Source organism: Apiospora kogelbergensis, assembly GCF_038363985.1.
Source record: "Apiospora kogelbergensis strain CBS 113332 chromosome Unknown utg000001l_segment0_segment0, whole genome shotgun sequence".
Taxonomy (NCBI): domain Eukaryota; kingdom Fungi; phylum Ascomycota; class Sordariomycetes; order Amphisphaeriales; family Apiosporaceae; genus Apiospora; species Apiospora kogelbergensis.
In genome coordinates, this window is record NW_027117418.1 from 5,664,068 (window position 1) to 5,681,071 (window position 17,004).

The window sequence follows — 17,004 nt, forward strand, 5'->3', positions numbered from 1 at the left end:
AATTGGATGAAGCACACCTCGCTTGAGGGGGTGTTGATGCTAGGACACGACCTTCGTAGACTCGCATCGTCGGTATCAACAAAAATGACAACATGCAGACAATGGATTGTGTCGACCTCAACCGCGAGGGCGGTGGTAGTTCCGTGTCGTCCTACTGGTAGATCCAGCCGACACGCTCTTGGCGGGCGTCGCCATCTTATTAAGATTTTTCAGGCGAGGACGCGAGTCACAGCCAGCCAGTCAGTCAGTCAGCTGGCAATCATTGGCGATATCGAACGAAGCACCAGGTTCGCAGGTTTGGCGGTTCGGCCCATGTGGATGACGACGATGCACCATCGAAAGCGGCATGACAGACAACAGTGAGATGATGGGGAGAAGCAGAAAGGACGGTGACACCTGCATACATACAGTACTCGGTGGTGATGGGATCTGCAGTAGCCTCGTTGAAGAAAAAAGGTGGCTATGCTGCGAAGGTAGCAAGTAGGGGACCCCTGCATGGCTTCTCTCCGCTAAGGCCTCAAGGTTTCGTTCAGACCCCCCGTTACTGCCCCATGGCCATTCAGTATTTAAATCCCACTCTCAGCCCAGCTCGAGCCGACCCCATTGCGACTCAGCGAGAGCGCAAAAAGTCTAAGTACATACATATAGCACACACACACACACACACACACACCAGCCGCCCCTCATTCGGTTGATTGATACTGGCCTTCCACGTATATTTATTACTCATCCCAACCCATCCCTACTTGGCTTGATATCACTTCACCACTCGGTTGCTCTGCCCTTGCTCCCTTGCTTTGAAGCATGTCCACCGGAGCCGAAAACGAAGGAGCCTCCTATGCACCCAGGAGTCCTGACCTCTCTTCATTTTTCACGGGTGGGCCTGAATCCGTGTCGCTTCCGAACTATGCAAATTCCGGCATCCCTGAATACTCCAGCTCGTCGGTGCAGCCACACATAAGGACTCTGCAGCCCCACCACAGCTTCCCGCAGAACTATCCTCCGCAACCACCACCACATTCTTCGCCTCTCCAGCAGCAAACGCATCACTACGGTCTACACCAACACCACCAACATCCCCAGCACCACCACCAGCCAAGACAGACACCGCCCTCGTCCTACGCCGTCCTGCAGCAGCCCTTCTACCCGCAACACCAACACCAACACCAACACCAACACCAGTACTCTCCGCCTCAGCAGTTGCAGTTGCAGCTGCAATCCCAACCCCAGGCGCCGTACCACCAACAACAGGCACCAAGCAGCCATCCACAGCAGCAATCACCGCCAGTTCAACCACAACCAACACCACAACAACCCTACTTCCCACCGCCTGTATATCCAGCAAACCACAACGCGAACCAGTACCAACCACCGGCACCTGCGCCTGCATCCGCACCTGCACCAGCACCAGCACCAGCGCCAGCGCCAACATCTGTGCTCGCGCCACCCTCGCCTGCGTCGCGGCCACCTATCAAACACGAGTTTCCGGCCGAGTCGGAACCCATCGCCGCCATGCCACCCCGCAAGGCTTCGCAGATGAACCAGGAGGCCGAGATCACTCCCTCGCCGGTCAAGACAAAGTTCCCCACGGCGCGCATCAAGCGCATCATGCAGGCCGACGAGGAGGTCGGCAAGGTCGCTCAACAAACGCCCATCGCCGTGGGCAAAGCCCTGGAGCTCTTCATGGTCCAGATCGTCACTAAGAGTGCCGACGTCGCCAAAGAGAGAAACTCCAAGAGGATCTCGGCACAGATGCTCAAGCAGGCCATAGACTCAAATAACGAGTGGGACTTCCTGCGCGACATCGTGTCCAAGGTCAGCGAGAAGGAGGACACGTCGCGGGCTGGCAAAGCCAAGGTCGAGACGGAGAGCGAGGAGGAGGTCGAGCCGCAGCCCAAGAAGCGGAGAGGCGGCCGAAAGAAGAAGGCAGAGTCGTAGATGGGGCAAGCGACGCACCACCGCCACCACCACCACAACTCATGTCTTTTTCTTGCGTCTTTACGAAGGTTACGGTCCGTATGGTATGAAATTATGAGGCGACGGTTGGGTCGCCTGGGCGGCGTTCAGATAGGTCATGCATACACTCCCGGCGTTTTGAGGATTCCCAGGGCGAATCGTTGCTCGAAAATTGACTTGTGGCATTCTGAGCTTCCACATAGCGTGGCCTTCGAAGAGAGTTTATAGTTGGTTGATTTCGAATTCCATGACTAAAATCCAGGTCATCAACTCAGAATCCCGCGGACTGTGTTGTGAAGCTGTTGCTTTTAGGGATTAGCTTTGTGATGTTACTTGGTGACTGGTTCTTATCGAGCTGCCATCAAGTATCATGATATCTACGTAAGACAAGCTAACGCAGATCCTCCGAGGCCCTCCGAGGACAGTTCGGGCCTTGGGATGCAACAACACAACCCGCTGTTTCACCGACGTATCCCTCATACCGTTTTGATAGCCGTTCGCATGCGTGTAATCTCGCTCAATCCGACGTAGCGCCGCATGTGCTATTCGGGTTTTTTTTTGGTTTTTTTTGGGGGTTTTTTTAATATAAATATTCCCCCTCCCCCAGGGCCCATGCGCAGCAAAATAGCAAGATACATAGGCATGACAGGTACAGGTCGTGCCAGGCACAGGCAATTGCCAGAAGGGCCGAGGAACACGAACTGGGTTGATTACTTAAGACGGAAAGTCAGTCAGTCAGTAGCCAGTACGCATTGAAGACGGGCGAAAGAGACCCGCAAGACGCAACGCCGAGGAGCCATTAGCTGCCATGGATTTGCTCATTGGCGGGTGCGTCTACGCCTTGCGCTTTGCTTAGGTGGCATATAGCCCATAAGCCCACCACCACCCCTGGACCTGGCCAAGCACCTGGGCAAATGGGCAAATGGGGTGGACAGATTCATTCGCACTGGACCGACCGATAGATACCTCAACCTAGATGGACCAAGAGACCAATTCAACCATTCCCCCCGATTCATAAAAGAACAATTCACCCCTCGCGCCGCTCTCTCTCTCTCCATATCGGCCATGACATGACAGAGCTTTATCACTGGTTGAATGCACAAATCCGATGAAGCCGCTCGTCCCGCTCCCTGACCCATTCTCCTAATCCTGCGGCTGTGCGTGCGGTGACGACAATTCGCTATGTCGTGGAAGCTACTGCAGCGATTTCTCGAGAGCGACGTCTTCAACCAGAATCCCTTCCTCTCCGTCTCCTATCTCTCGTGAGTAGCCCCCCCGGTCCCTCCCCTCGAACATTCCCCCGGCCCGCTCTAGGACGTGAGCCCTTCTCACCCTCGATTTCTCCCGCCCCTCTAGACGTTACGCAGACCACGTCGGCATTCATTATGTCCTGTGCTCCAAGCTCCGCCAGTTCCCCTACGAGGACATCGAGTTCTTCCCCCCCCAGCTATGTCACCTCATAATAAGCGTCGACAACGAGTCTATGGCCTTGGAAGAGTTCCTGTTGGACCTGTGCGAGGAATCGGTTACTGCTGCTCTACTGGTTTGATACTCCACCCGTGTCTCTTTAGGGGCGAACGAACGAACGGGAATACTGAGACGATTTGTAGACATTCTGGCTGTTTCAAACGTACTTGCACGACCTCGCCTCGACGCACCAAGCACAACCCTTTAGAACCTGCCAGAGGGTGTACAACAAGGTGCAACATATCGTCTTCGGCCACTCGGATACGGTACGGCAGGAGAAGATTAAAGAGAACATCCTACCCGTCACGGTGCTGGCGAGCTTTGTGCTAGCCAGCATAGGAGTACCGCTGCTGCCGCAATGGGCTGGTCCTCTAGCTGTCGCGCAAGCCAGGAGGTCTCAGCCGGATAGCGACGTCATCTTGGAAAACAGCCAGACGCCCAAACCAACGAGAAGCCAAACTGTAACCGCCGTCTCGACCAAGTCTTCCAGGCGTCGCGAGCCGCACCGAACCGCGAGTGCATCGTTCCCCGACGATCTGAAATCACCGACGGAACCGATGTCGCCGCGCGTCGCAGTGACGCGCCCGACTTCGGGCCGCTCGTCGCCGAAAGATGTGCCGGACCATGCCAACGTACACAAACCGAGTTACATTGACAGCAAACTACTCGATGCGCGGCTGAGCTCCTCCTCACTTCCGCTGCCGGACATACGTTCTCCGGGCAGGGTCACACAACCCGCGACGCCAAAGTCTGCAGTCTTCCCCCGCCCAGGCGATAACCTTTCTCGTAGACATTCCCACCATGTCAAGACGCTCCTGAACCAGTCGGAGATGACGTCGATCCAAAAGGCTCGACTTTTGCGCCAAAACTACTTCCGCTGCCAGACAGCGTTCTTGACTGCCCTCGAAGATATATCGAATCGCCTCGTTATCGTTCCCAAGCAAGCTCGTCTCAGCGCCTTGCGTGCCGAATTGGCGCTCATCGCGAGGGATCTGCCCGCCGAGTTAGACATTCCAGTCATATGCCCTCCTACGCTGGTCGACGGATCGCCCTCGAGAAGTCGTCACCATCGGATCGTGAGAGTGAACCCGGCAGAGGCTACGGTGCTGAACAGTGCGGAAAAGGTTCCGTTCTTGCTCATGGTTGAGATCCTGAGAGATGATTTCACCTTTGATCCCGATTCGGCGGACAACCAGAGACTGATCGCGACGCTCTTAGCTGAGCAGGGTACTCGAAAGCGTCTTTTCGATCTCAGTGAAGCGCCGAGAATGTCGACAGCCGAACGAACTGGAGACGCAGCTACGGTTGTTGATAGCGTCTTCGAGCCAACCTCCGGTGACCTCGGTAGCTCACCTATGCTGAAGCCTTTCGATGATGATTCGGCGAACAAGAACAATGGCAAGCTTCCAGCAAACCCAGTGCGCTTACCTAGCGGTACTACCACTATCTCTAACGTGTCTGAAATGACCACAACACCTAGAACCTCGGCCACATCCACCTCGCGATCTAGCAGCCCGGGGATTTCCGGAACTTTGAGGAAAATGACCATCACCAACCCGCGCAACAATTCGGTAGACCAGCCAGACTTCTCTGCATTGGCAACACATATGCGGACCGCGTCGCAGATGCTAGCCCAGCTGGAGGCTACCAGCGGCAAACGGCCACGTAACGAGGTGGCTGCTATCAGGGCTAAGATCATTGCGAGCATGCAGAGCCTGGAAGAACAAAACTTCGACGTAGACGACGGCCAAGGTCCGACTTTTGACCTGATCATCGCAAGAGCTAGCGCTGCGGACGCGGCAGCTGCGAATGCGGCAGCGGCAGCGGCGGCAGCTGAGAATACCGATGCCGAGCCGGGCTTGGAGCCAGCCTTGATTGAAAGCGCAGGCCAAGCGCGGATGGAGAACGATGCCATGACGGGAGGGGTTCAGCGGAAAGGTGATCGAGACGATCCCAGCGCCGCAGTCTTCGGCGAAGCCTGGCAACAAAAGAAGGAGCGCATTCGCAAGTCGTCGCCGTACGGGTGGATGAAAAGCTGGGATCTGGTGAGCGTCATTGTCAAGACAGGAGCAGATCTTCGGCAAGAAGCATTTGCTTGTCAGCTGATCCAGGTCTGCGACAAAATCTGGGTCGAGGCAGGTACTCCCGTATGGGTTAAACTTATGCGAATATTAGTCACGGGCGAATCCTCTGGCCTTGTCGAGACTATCACAAATGGTGTATCGTTGCATTCTTTGAAGCGAAGCCTAACGTTGGCCACGATTGATTCTGGCGCGAACCCGCGGCGGCGCATAGCGACACTCAAGGACCATTTCGTGAAGACATTTGGGCCTGTAGATAGCGAACCCCACAAGGCAGCGGTCGATGCGTTCAAGCGGTCACTGGCCGCCTACAGCGTCATCTCCTACGTCATCCAGCTCAAGGACCGCCACAACGGCAACGTCCTCGTCGACAACGAGGGTCACATCATCCACATCGATTTTGGTTTCATGCTGTCCAACTCTCCTGGGTCGGTCGGCTTCGAGGCGGCCCCTTTCAAGTTAACCCACGAGTATGTGGAAGTCCTGGGCGGTGTTGGTTCCGAGGATTTTGACGATTTCAAGAAACTGTGCAAGCAAGCATTCCAAGGTGAGTTTGCAAATATGATGTGGATGGCGGGGACTACAAAGGACTAATCCAGGGATGGCAGCGTTACGCCGTTCGGCGGACAAAATCATCGACCTCGTGAGCATGATGGGCCGCGACTCGAAAATGCCCTGCTTTGCGGTTGGCATCGCCCATGTCACCAACACTCTGAGGCAGCGCTTCCAGCTGCACCTCAGTGCCGAGGAGGCAGAAAGCTTTGTGGAAACAGACTTGGTCGGAAAGTCATTGGGTAGCTACTACACACGACTGTAAGTTGATCCATTGTCTTTGGGCGTACTTGGCGGCATGTACTAATCCGTGGGTTTCCAGTTATGATACCTTCCAGTACCGGACCCAGGGCATATATTAAAACTTGGGAATCACGAAGACCCGGGCTTATCTGGCTCGAGAAAGGGGGCGATGGGGAAGGCAGGTGGCATCAGCAGGATCACTATCGCATCTGGGCGGCGTTGTCACGGCTATAGACTCTCGGTTGAGCAGAACAGGATAGTTCTCCGTCCGCAAAGGCATATGTTGGGTTGAAATGAGCTGGATTTGGGCGGGCGACGAAGGCCTGGTCGAACCCGATGCGTGGATATTCAAATATACACAGAACCAACTGTAGTACTGATATCACGCACACAATACCAATTTACTGTTTGCTGCTGTCCAAGGGAGGCCGAGGTGATGATGGTTGCCATTTCTAATGGTGTTTCCCGCCTTGGCCATCCATCCACACGCCAATCCAACCGAGAGCGATCCAAACTTGGATGTGAAATCGGCGACACACAATCATTCTGGCTTTGTCACGGCGAGTGAGTGGCCTGTCCTTTCAACCAAGCAAGCCCGTCCATGCTGTCTTTGCAGCACTGCTTTGATCCTCTTCCACGCCAACAACCGCAGCAAACACTCACCATGGCCTCACCATCGTCCCAGGACGGTGATGGTCAATCATCTTCCAGCTGCACTGCACGCGAGATTGGTGTCCGTAGCCGTGCCCGCTACTGGAGCCCATTCGAGCTCCAGGCCGTCTGCGCTCTGGTGTGCAAGGGCGCCCACCTGGGCAGTCCTCTCAGTTTCGCAAGCAAGCTGAACAAGATCCTCCATGGAAAGGACGACTCCAAAGACATCGACGTCGATGACATCGAGGAGCTCCTTCATCGTATCAAGACGGAGAAGGTGGCCGCTCTGGCTTTTGTGAGTAGTGTTCCTTCCCATCTCTCCAACCTTCCGTCCTCTTCCAGAGCCCGTCGCCTCTTTTTGACATTATTCGAGTGCCGCTGCCCACAACTGCAGCCATCACCTATCGAGATCCTCTGCTGAATCATGTTGCTAGATCCAACGTCAAGGCGTTTTTCGCATCACAAGAGCTCAGATGCGCGTCTTCGCACGTGACCTAGGCTTCGATGGCACCCAGGCCGAGTGGGAGGGAGGCCGGAAGGAGAAAGCGATGCAGGCCAGAAAGGCCAGGCTTGATGAAGAGGCCGCCAAGAGGGATTGCAATACGGCTGCCGATGGCACTCGAATCGACCGTTGGACCCCGAGTCAGAGGGTCCAGGTGTCCCAGACTGACGCCCGGATTCCTGGCCATATGCAAGACAGCGTACTGCCGACGCGCTATGTTGCGAACCGTACGCCCAGCCATGGTGAGGATTCTTGGATATCAGGTATCGCAGATCGTACTGACAGACGAGCAGCCGGCTACACCACTTCGACTCCAGTATGGGGTAATCCGAGCCCCATGCAGCCACCTGGTTGGGGTTACATGCCTCCTTCTGCCGGCTTTGGAGGTATCGCCTGGGGGACCACTGCTTTCATGATGTCTCGAGGCTCAACGCCCCCTTGGCGTTCGGGGCAGCACTGGGGTCCAGCTTATCAGGACGACCCGAAGGAGAAGTGACACCGAAAGGCCTTCCTGGACATAACGGAGCTCGGCAAAGTAAGCTTACCGACTCACATGGCCCCAACTGCACTCGTCTATTGTTGAAGCGAGATACCTTTCGCCTCGGAGCTTGCAGTGAGATCGATGCTCCAGCGGATGTTGCACTGGCTGGTCGTCGCCCGGGTTGGGTGGGCGAAGCAGGTGACCCGCGCTTGTCTAAGACAGAGACATAGGATGCAGAAACTTCTGCATGTTGGTTGCACCAGGCAACTTTAACTTGATAGAACACTCTTCTCTGTCTATATCTCTCCAACATGCACCGAGTGAAATGAAATGAACCTTCCGGATGCAGCGGCATGTTTCCCCCTCGGCGTGCTGGAAGTGAAAGGCCGCTTTGCATTTTCACTGGATATGCTGCGATTGGCCAGTGGTCCTGCAGAGCGAGCTTGGGAATGGACGGTTCGTGCATGGTATCGAGGTCCAATATGGCGAGTGCTACCATACAGAACCAGTCAGGATGTTCGTGTCGTCTCCGGACAAGAGGGTGCGAGGTGGGAAGCGGTGTCAATCTACCTATCAGCCTCACTCATCTCACCGCCCCCACATGGGATTCGCCGTTATAAATAGACTGCCCGGAAGGTATTGCTTGTCCGAACTCAAGATGATACGATGATAGGATGTAGTGGTATATGCCACCTGGATTAATACACACACTTCTGGGCCACCGCCGTACCATAAGGGTTGAAGTAGAGGATTATACTCGGCATTGCTTGGCTGCCAGGAATCAGCCGCAGGCTTGGATAATGTTGAATCATCCGACCGGTTGCAGGCTCCTGTCGCAGCCTGCTGCCTCCCCCATCCTTCTTTGTGCGTCATTATCCTATCTACCGACGGAGTCGAAAAACATCACGAGGCTGTCCCCCATTCCCCTCGGAAGGGGCAATGAAGGGGGCAGTAGCGCAGGTGAGGCTTCTGTACCGACCCATTAGGAGCTTCCTAGTTATCGCCCAGCACCAGTCCGGCAGTCGTAAGCAGCCCAAGCATCGGCCTACGTCGTTGGCTTCACACTCCCACGTGCCAAGAACAAACAACAAACAAGGAAAAACCTGGAAGTATGTGTAGAGAAGACACGGAGAAGCAAAGCAAATAGCTCAATCATACTATGAAGGAGGGAGGTATGCATTAGTGAGAACCCCCGCGCGCCACCCCCCGGAGGACCGTGTGTTGACTTTTGGGCCGCTGCAATTTGTTGATGCCGACCCCACGCTTACGGACGCGGGTAGTCCACCTCGATCTCGAGCCGGGGGATGGTACCCTGGCCCAAGGAGGCGAACAGCCTGGTAAGGTCGTCGCCGCCCCGGTAGTTTGCGAGGTCCCAGCTCTCGTCGTCGAACCAGGCTCGCTTCACCGTCGCTCGCAGAGCCCGAACACCCACACCCCCTGGCCGCACGGGCATGGGCGCGGGCGCGGGCGCTTGAGAAGAAGGATGGCTCGGGGGGTGGGGGTCGGGTGGTAGGGCCATGTCGGCGGCGGTGAGGTTCTCGAAGGCATGTGGGTTGTTGTGGACGTAGGCGAGAGCGGCGTCCTGCAGGGCTCGCAGCGACGGGCGTACCGTTTCAAGGGTGCGGGCTGAGGAGTGATGGAGCCAGACGACGGTGAGGCGGACGTCGTGTAGTCTAGGAGGCGCGAGGGAGACTATGCGGGTGTTGCTGGCATTATTGTGGTAATTCGCATGAGACAGTACATTTTGCTGATGTTTCGCTTGCTGTTGCTGCTGTGGGTAAGGGGGGGTAATAACAGTAGAGAACGATGATATAGGAGGAGGAGCCCCCGGTGGCCCCATCACGTTATTCAGAGGCCCGCCGTTTCCGCCCATGTGAGGGGGTGCTGGTCCAGCCCCTGGTGGTGCCGGTGGACCTGGTAGCGAGGATGATCTATGAACCATAGAGGATTGATGTTGCGGCGGCGGGGGTGGGGGCATCCCATGATGGGCTTGGACATATTGCGGGTGAAGGCTCATGTTCGGGGGAGGAGGGCCCGGTTGCGAAAGGGGGCCGTAGTTGTTCACCAGCTTTCCGCCATAACTCCGGAATGGCGGCGGCGGTGGTTGTTGACGAGCTGCGTTGGGGTGACCTGCAGCCCCTGATGGAGGGGGTACCGCTTGCCTCACGGGGTGAACGGTCTTGGTGCGAGGTGGTCCAGCGTTCTCCTCGTCGTCTTCAGTGAAGTAGTCATCGTAGGTCTTCCGAACAGCAGGCGCAGGAGGGGCCTTGCGGGCTTTGCGGCCATTGGTAGCCTTGGCTTTCTTCTTGGCGCCCTTGGAGGCGGAAGGGAGGGGAGCTGGCCGGGTTGTTCGGGTCGATGCTGATGCCGCATGGGTGATGGAGGAAGGGGTAGGTACCTCAGCCGCAGTGTCTGAGGTCGCACTCCACACAGACGGGGCGTTAGTCGACGACGCCGAGTCGCTGGACACGACAGATGTATTGTCATCCTCGTCCTCGTCCTCGTCATCATCGTCGAGCTTGTCGCCTTTGACCTCGTCGAGCTCGCGGGGCTCTGCGTAGCCATTGGTCACGATGTATAGATGCGCGGCCTCCGAAGACTTTGTGTGCAGAGAGGCAATGGCCTCTTGCACCGTGTCAGAGGGGTCGGAGGCGATCAGGGGCTCTCGCTTCTCGCTGTGCTTAACAGTGCGGAGGGCAACGGCCTTGAACTTTCCAGAGGGTTCCTTGGGAGTGATGATGGAGATGAATTCATTTTTAGCGACGAGGAATTCGCAGTTCTCTGGAGTGGTAAGTGTGCGTTAGTAGGTCTGGGACTCAGCATATATATATATATATATATACAGTAAGAGGGAGCAAGAGCCCACCAAGGATCTGGCCTCTGTAGTCAATAAGGACCATCTGTAGATCGACGGGTGCCATGGCTTGGATGGGGTGATAGCGACGATGAACAAAGTGCTGTGTTAGGGAGACTGCCGGGACGAGCAACATGAACAATGCAGGAAAGAAAAGTCGTGAGGCTCAAAGGTATGGACTTTGGCGACGGGTCGCATGCTTATATGCACACGGAGACGAGCACATCTGGTAGATTTATGTTGAGTTGCCACTTACAGACACTGCCTGGTTGTATGCAAGTGATGTTTGTATACACTGGCCCGCCGAGTCCAGACGCCTGAAGTTGGAGGGTAGGACGACCCAAATCTGCAATCACCCCCAAGGTGGCACCTCGTATTGCCTTCCTCAAGGCGGCTTCGCGGTACTGGTAGGAGGTAAACGACTCTTGCCAAACCCCGACCCCATGCCATAGTTTGTCGAATATGCTATCAACCATGGCGTCCTAATGTTGGCACTATAGCCGGCAGCCGTGTCAAGATCCCCTTGTTTGGTCAACTGATCTGGATTAACTTCAAGACCACATATGAAACCAGTTGCGAAGACCAGAAAGACGGGTTGGAAAAGTGAGGCGGCAGGCACTATATGTGTGTGCACCATTGCTGGGATGGGGGCCGTAATCCTGGACCTATCGAGAAGGTTGGGGTGACATCAAAAAAAGGGCTTGTTCCAGGCCTGACTGCTTTGCTGCTGCAGGATATCGGATGGCCTAGGATGATGCCCAAGGGTTCGGTGTCGCAAGTAGAACAGACGAAAATAAGCATAACAAGTTGGCGAGAGACAGAAAGGGGGCCAACTGCAGTTTATATAATTGGAAAAGCGACGCCCGCTGCGAAAGGGAAAACACGCCACTTGTTCTCACAACTGCTTGCTGGCTCTGGCTCACCGAAGGCGTCCAGGCTTCACCCAGCTTCACCACGCTTGATACCACCTCTTGGCTGACTTCGCAGTTTGCAGCATTCCAGATCCGGCCAACACAAGGCTGCATGTCTGCCAGACACTATTGGACGTCCACGACTCGGTCCAGAACGCCACGTTTTCACGGCTGACTGCCGAGGTAGTGGTGGCGATACCTGAACCTGCCGCGACCTCTCATAAAAGGGGCAGTGATCGACACAATATTCGCCGCTTGATGCACTTGTCTTGCGCAACGAGCTTCCTATATCCTTACTGTCTTTCACATATGTGCCAGTAGTCCATTCCCGAGGAGCGTTGACGGGGAGAAGGCTGTCCAATGAGTCCGAGATGGATTCGCCCACGAGAGAGCCTCACAGATCAACTGGGTTTGGTCGAATCGTCTGTCAATTACGCAAAACCAACGATTTTTCTACTCCAACTCATAATCTCGTCACTATTACACTCATTGTTACAACAGACGATTGCTTGGTACGAACTAGCGCAACCTCTCTCCTCCTCCACGTCAACTAGCCCGAGACGGCCATTTTCTCCAGCCTCGACTTGACAGCGTCGACTAGAGCCGACTCTCGTTCGAGTAGCCCTTGTACCTGCTTCAGCTTTGCCTTCCTGAGCTCGGACGGTATACGAAGGTCTGGGGTTGACGCGGTTGAACCGTCTTCCCTGTCGCCGTCCGCCTGGGCAAGCTTTTCTGCTCTGGGAACCAAATCATCCCTAAGCGTCTTCGCCTCGTCGTATCTCTTGCCTAGATGCTTCAAACGAGCTGGCCCCTCTGCCGTGCGTGCATCAGTCCCGTGCAAACTGGCGTCCAGGGCGTTCACTTCGTTGATCCATGCTTTCTCCTTATCGCTCAGCTCGCGGCTAGTTGCCTTGCTGACCGTCTTCCTCATCTTCTCGAGTCTCTGGTTGAGTGCGCTGCTTCTTTGCTTAGCTGCTTCCAAGCGTCGTTCGACAGACGCCTTGCTCGATTCAGGCGTCTCATTGTCCGCTTGATCGTCACCCGTGATCGCCTCGACCCTTGCCTTGACCTCGTGCGCCTTGGTGATCTGTTGTCTTAACTCATGCTGCAGGCTTTCCAGACGACGGAAGAGTTCAGATGTCCCAGCGCCCAGTCCATGCGTCTCCTCGCTCAAGAGTTGATGAACATCAGTGAAGACCTGTAAGGTTACAGGAGACAAGCGCACTTCCTGATTTACAATCGCTTTGTGACGGCTTGTCCGAAGTTTCTCGAGTAGGTCTGGAAGCGCTGAGCTTCTCTCGAAGATGTGGGGAGGCTGGAAAGTCGGGCGAGGCTCGTAAAAGTCCAAAGGTTTTACATCAACCTCTTGGTGGACAATGGGCGAAACAGAGCGGATGGCCTCGAATTCATCCTCGGGAGTCTCGAACACGACAGCGATGGGCTCGAACGGGGTCGCAGATAGTATGAAATAGCCGAGATCTGGATCACGAATAGCCGCAGCTGATGCCAAAGGCAAATGCTCATCTCCCTGACTCTGACTTGTGTAAAGCCTCTCACGGGTCGAGGTTTGCCCTCGGACAAGCACATCCATCCTGAAGTCCAACCCACTCTGAGACTCGCCTCGCAGCTCACTTTCAAGTCGGAAGACCCACGGAGAAAGCGATAGATATGAGATGCTTGTTGGGTGAGTGACGTAGAAGGAGTAGCGTGAAGTGACGTCGGGACTGAACATTGGCCATCCATCGGGAGTCATTTCCATGCTCTTCAGGGTGTCGAGAGTCTGGAAAGTAAGCAGAGTGTAGTCGCTTTCCTCATTCGAGGACCGTGTGATTTCCCTGAGTCTGTTTTTAGGGGGCAACCACTTAGCCTGGACACCCACCAAATCAAGGCATATCCGCAATTGCCCGCTGGACGAAAGAAGGCAAATCACGTTGAGCGACAAGCCTTCTTGGTCGATATCGTCAACTTCCAGCTCCTCGTCTTCTCCCATCATCAACTCGTCGGTATCCAACTTCTGGCCAATGACAAAAATGTCCGTAAGCTCTATGTCCATATCATCTTCGGCGTCTACACTAAGCTCCAAATCGAATGGACCTTGCAATCTAGGCACAATACCGGGGCGTGACGGCCTGGTGTAAACTTCGGCAGGAGGCTCCCCAAGAGGACCGTCGACCTCCACAGGCTCCTGGTTGTCCAAGTCAGACATCCAGTCAAGCTGCTGCTGCGCCAGTAGTTTAACCGAGGGGGAAACACTCAGGTCATCTTCTATAGCCGCTAGGTTGCCAACAATGGCGACGGAAAGCGAGGGAATCAGGGTGGGAGGAGGTGCCCATCGGGACGGGAGCAAGGGACAAAGAGCATAAACGTCGCCCTGCCCCATTGCCACCCACAAGGTCATGGACGACCACCCTCCCGAGCCTCGGCCTGCAAAAGCGGCCGAGGCCACATCCATCTCGAACGAGTCGGCCGAGAAGTTCCTCCCGGAGGCATCGTTGGAGGGCGCAAAGTTCTGGTCCAATGATGTACCATCTGCGAGTTTCTTCAAGTCGATAGTCAAAGTAGATTTGTCGAACGACCAGCGATCGCTGGGGGACAGCTCCCACACTCTCACAACAGCATCAGTAGTGACTGTAACTAGGGCAGAGCCGTTGACCCCCAGAGGATGCCATATCGCCGAGGCAACGGCAGAACGATCGAAAACGTGCGTCGTAGGTCCAAGAGTCCACGACTTGGGCTTGATAACCTCGTTCGTGGGTGACGTCAGGTGGGATAGGTCCGGGACAGCAATAATGCGGACTGTATGTGTAGTCAAGACGGCGAGGTAGTCTTCATGGGGAGAGATGACGAGTTGTCTGATCTCGGCGGCAACATTAACGGCGAGGGTCTGGTGGCAGTAGTAGTTAGTAACATGGCCGAGATGTGGATGCCGGAGGCGGTATGCTTACCCTGAACCCGACGTAGCCTTCTTGCTCTGCGGCATCTAGCAGCTCATTTGTGTCGAGACCGTCGGAGTCTTCGCGCTTGATTCGGAAGTCAGACCGGCCTCTCACATCCTTCTCTTGCCATTTCTCCTTGAGCTCGATTAGGTCGGCCCATCGGATCTCCTTCCCAACAGCGACGAAGACCTGCGAGCCAGATTGAGCGATGGTGCGTCGCGGGCCAGTCTTGTTGATGTCGGACCTCGACGCGGTATAGGCAGAGGGTCTGGGCTCCCCAGCTGAAGGGGCGAAGATTTGGTGACCCGGCGAAGGCCGCGATAGCCAGGCCGGAGTGTAAGCTTTAACTTTGGGCATATTTCTGAAGGGTGGATTGGTATGTCCTAAGTTACCGAGTGGGCATTTCGGGATTGGATATCATGTGCGATAGGTTCGCCTCTGTCGACAGTATTTGGGCGCCGAGAGTCTGGGGGAGTGCTGGGAGTTAATGCGGTAGTTGGGGATGTTGCGTTAATCGGTGGAAGAGAAAGCAGAATTCCTTAGCAACGGAGCCAACAACAACGACGATGCAAGCAGTGGACGCATCTGGGAATTTTTGGGCGCCAGCTCTCCAAGTCCGCTTGGAGATCCCTGCATGGCCTGGAGCTAAGCAAAGAGGTTTGTTTAGGTAAGTGGTAGGTGGTAAGTGGTAAGTGCATACAGCACTGGAGCTGCTGGAGCTCCAGCCACCAAACCACTGGCTACTTGCTACTGGTACCTACCTACCTACGCGACCGACAACCCGCCAAACCGCGTCTCGCAGCAACCTCCAGGCCTAAGGCAGGTCTCCAGTTAAATAACAATAAGTGGCACCGCCAGGCTGAATTGAGCCTCATGCAATATAGCGAGCGATTGACCAGCTTCACTTCACCACGTTGTAGCCTTCTTCATCCAACCATTCACATCTCCGCCGCTGACACGCATCCGTATCTCCTGTCTCGCTCATCCCATTGAACGATTACTCAACCGCAAAGTGCCGTGTGGCCCAACATGCGAGGCGGATTCAGGAACACAGTCGAGCGGCTCGACAGGCCCAGCGCGTACTACCTGAGCCGGGTGAGTTCCATCTGATACATCCTCCTATTGTTATGCAAAAGGGCGGCCGGGAATTGGCCGACGCGATGCAGACCGTTTGATTACCAAGAGTGAGGCTGACAAACAGCTGGCCCCCGTTCTTACAGAACAATAAGAAAGGGCGCCGGAATGATCGCAACAATCGAGATGAGAAGGATGGCGATACAGAGATGGCCAACAACCAGCAGCCGGATGAGCCTCCGGAGGATCCTCTCAAAAATGCCACTACCCTTTACGTTGGCAACCTGTAAGTCATGGATTTCCATTTTCCAGGCGTGAGAGAATGGGGACTTAAGTTCATTCGTTTGTTGCACCATTCCCCTTCGTCTCTACAAGCGACCAAAGGCTATCCAAGATGTGCAAAGTGCCTAACATATCTCCCCAGCTCTTTCTATACCACAGAAGAGCAAGTCTACGATCTCTTCTCCAAGTGTGGGGAGATCAAACGGTTGATTATGGGCCTGGACCGCTTCAACAAGACGCCGTGCGGCTTCTGCTTCGTCGAGTACTACACGCACCAGGACGCCCTGGACTGTCTCAAGTACGTCGGCGGCACCAAGCTGGATGAGCGCATCATCCGCACCGATCTTGACCCGGGCTTTGAGGAGGGCCGCCAGTACGGCCGCGGCAAGTCGGGCGGCCAGGTCCGCGACGAGTACCGCGACGACTTCGACGAGGGCCGCGGCGGGCTCGGCCGCGCCATCCAGCAGACGGAGCGCCTCCGCGAGTCGGAGAAGAACCGCGACAGCGAGCAGGAGATGCGCGAGGATTATGGACGCCTGCGGTAAGGCGTTCACTGCTATCTCCAAGGACGGGGAAGGGCGGTTTGGTTTATTTTGCATTGTACGATACGGCATACCCTTAAGGGCCGTACTTCCTCGGCCAAGCTACTTGGGCTCAATTTGCCGATTGAAGAGCAGGAGCCCTCTCGACGGGCACGATCAGAAATTCCATTCAGGGGGTAAACATATACTCCTCGTTAATAGTACGGAGCGCAGGGAGTAAGCAGATCACATTAGCATAAGACGATCCAATTTTGCTTGGCAACGGTGCCATGATTGAAGCCATTTCGTTGCTCTTCGCCTGTCTTGACGATATACACATACAAGCTCGTGTCACAGAAGCTTGAAGCTGGAGTTACAGTATTGTACAAATTCACCCAAACGCCTTGGTAGACCCTCCTTGGCCTCCATGCTGATTCGTCCGCGTCTGTATTCAATCGTCCCTCTCGTCCCGACGCTGTACAGCAGCCCTGTA

The 17,004-nt window shown here is 55.3% G+C and overlaps 7 protein-coding genes across 7 annotated transcripts; 4 read left to right on the forward strand and 3 right to left on the reverse strand.

The window, feature by feature from the left end:
- Nucleotides 1-804: 804 nt before the first annotated feature.
- On the forward strand, nucleotides 805-1,938 carry PG998_001822 (uncharacterized protein; the record flags this gene model as incomplete). Its single annotated transcript, XM_066868640.1, has 1 exon — nucleotides 805-1,938. One exon carries the CDS (start codon nucleotides 805-807, stop codon nucleotides 1,936-1,938), a length of 1,134 nt encoding a protein of 377 aa, XP_066737055.1.
- A 1,200-nt stretch (nucleotides 1,939-3,138) lies between these two features.
- PG998_001823 (phosphatidylinositol 3) lies at nucleotides 3,139-6,418 on the forward strand (the record flags this gene model as incomplete). Its single annotated transcript, XM_066868641.1, has 5 exons — nucleotides 3,139-3,218; nucleotides 3,313-3,499; nucleotides 3,567-6,051; nucleotides 6,113-6,317; nucleotides 6,379-6,418. 5 exons carry the CDS (start codon nucleotides 3,139-3,141, stop codon nucleotides 6,416-6,418), a joined length of 2,997 nt encoding a protein of 998 aa, XP_066737056.1.
- A 545-nt stretch (nucleotides 6,419-6,963) lies between these two features.
- On the forward strand, nucleotides 6,964-7,371 carry PG998_001824 (phosphatidylinositol 4-kinase pik1alpha protein; the record flags this gene model as incomplete). The annotated part of the gene is made up of 1 exon (XM_066868642.1): nucleotides 6,964-7,371. The coding sequence occupies one exon, from the start codon at nucleotides 6,964-6,966 to the stop codon at nucleotides 7,369-7,371; it is 408 nt and encodes a 135-aa protein (XP_066737057.1).
- Nucleotides 7,372-7,444: 73 nt separating this feature from the next.
- PG998_001825 (uncharacterized protein) lies at nucleotides 7,445-7,693 on the reverse strand (the record flags this gene model as incomplete). Its single annotated transcript, XM_066868643.1, has 1 exon — nucleotides 7,445-7,693. One exon carries the CDS (start codon nucleotides 7,691-7,693, stop codon nucleotides 7,445-7,447), a length of 249 nt encoding a protein of 82 aa, XP_066737058.1.
- A 1,504-nt stretch (nucleotides 7,694-9,197) lies between these two features.
- Nucleotides 9,198-10,854, reverse strand: PG998_001826 (uncharacterized protein; the record flags this gene model as incomplete). Its single annotated transcript, XM_066868644.1, has 2 exons — nucleotides 9,198-10,714; nucleotides 10,800-10,854. 2 exons carry the CDS (start codon nucleotides 10,852-10,854, stop codon nucleotides 9,198-9,200), a joined length of 1,572 nt encoding a protein of 523 aa, XP_066737059.1.
- A 1,394-nt stretch (nucleotides 10,855-12,248) lies between these two features.
- PG998_001827 (nuclear pore complex protein An-Nup82) lies at nucleotides 12,249-14,991 on the reverse strand (the record flags this gene model as incomplete). The annotated part of the gene is made up of 2 exons (XM_066868645.1): nucleotides 12,249-14,582; nucleotides 14,644-14,991. 2 exons carry the CDS (start codon nucleotides 14,989-14,991, stop codon nucleotides 12,249-12,251), a joined length of 2,682 nt encoding a protein of 893 aa, XP_066737060.1.
- Nucleotides 14,992-15,663: 672 nt separating this feature from the next.
- PG998_001828 (RNA recognition domain-containing protein) lies at nucleotides 15,664-16,535 on the forward strand (the record flags this gene model as incomplete). The annotated part of the gene is made up of 3 exons (XM_066868646.1): nucleotides 15,664-15,729; nucleotides 15,855-15,994; nucleotides 16,133-16,535. The coding sequence occupies 3 exons, from the start codon at nucleotides 15,664-15,666 to the stop codon at nucleotides 16,533-16,535; spliced, it is 609 nt and encodes a 202-aa protein (XP_066737061.1).
- Nucleotides 16,536-17,004: the final 469 nt, after the last annotated feature.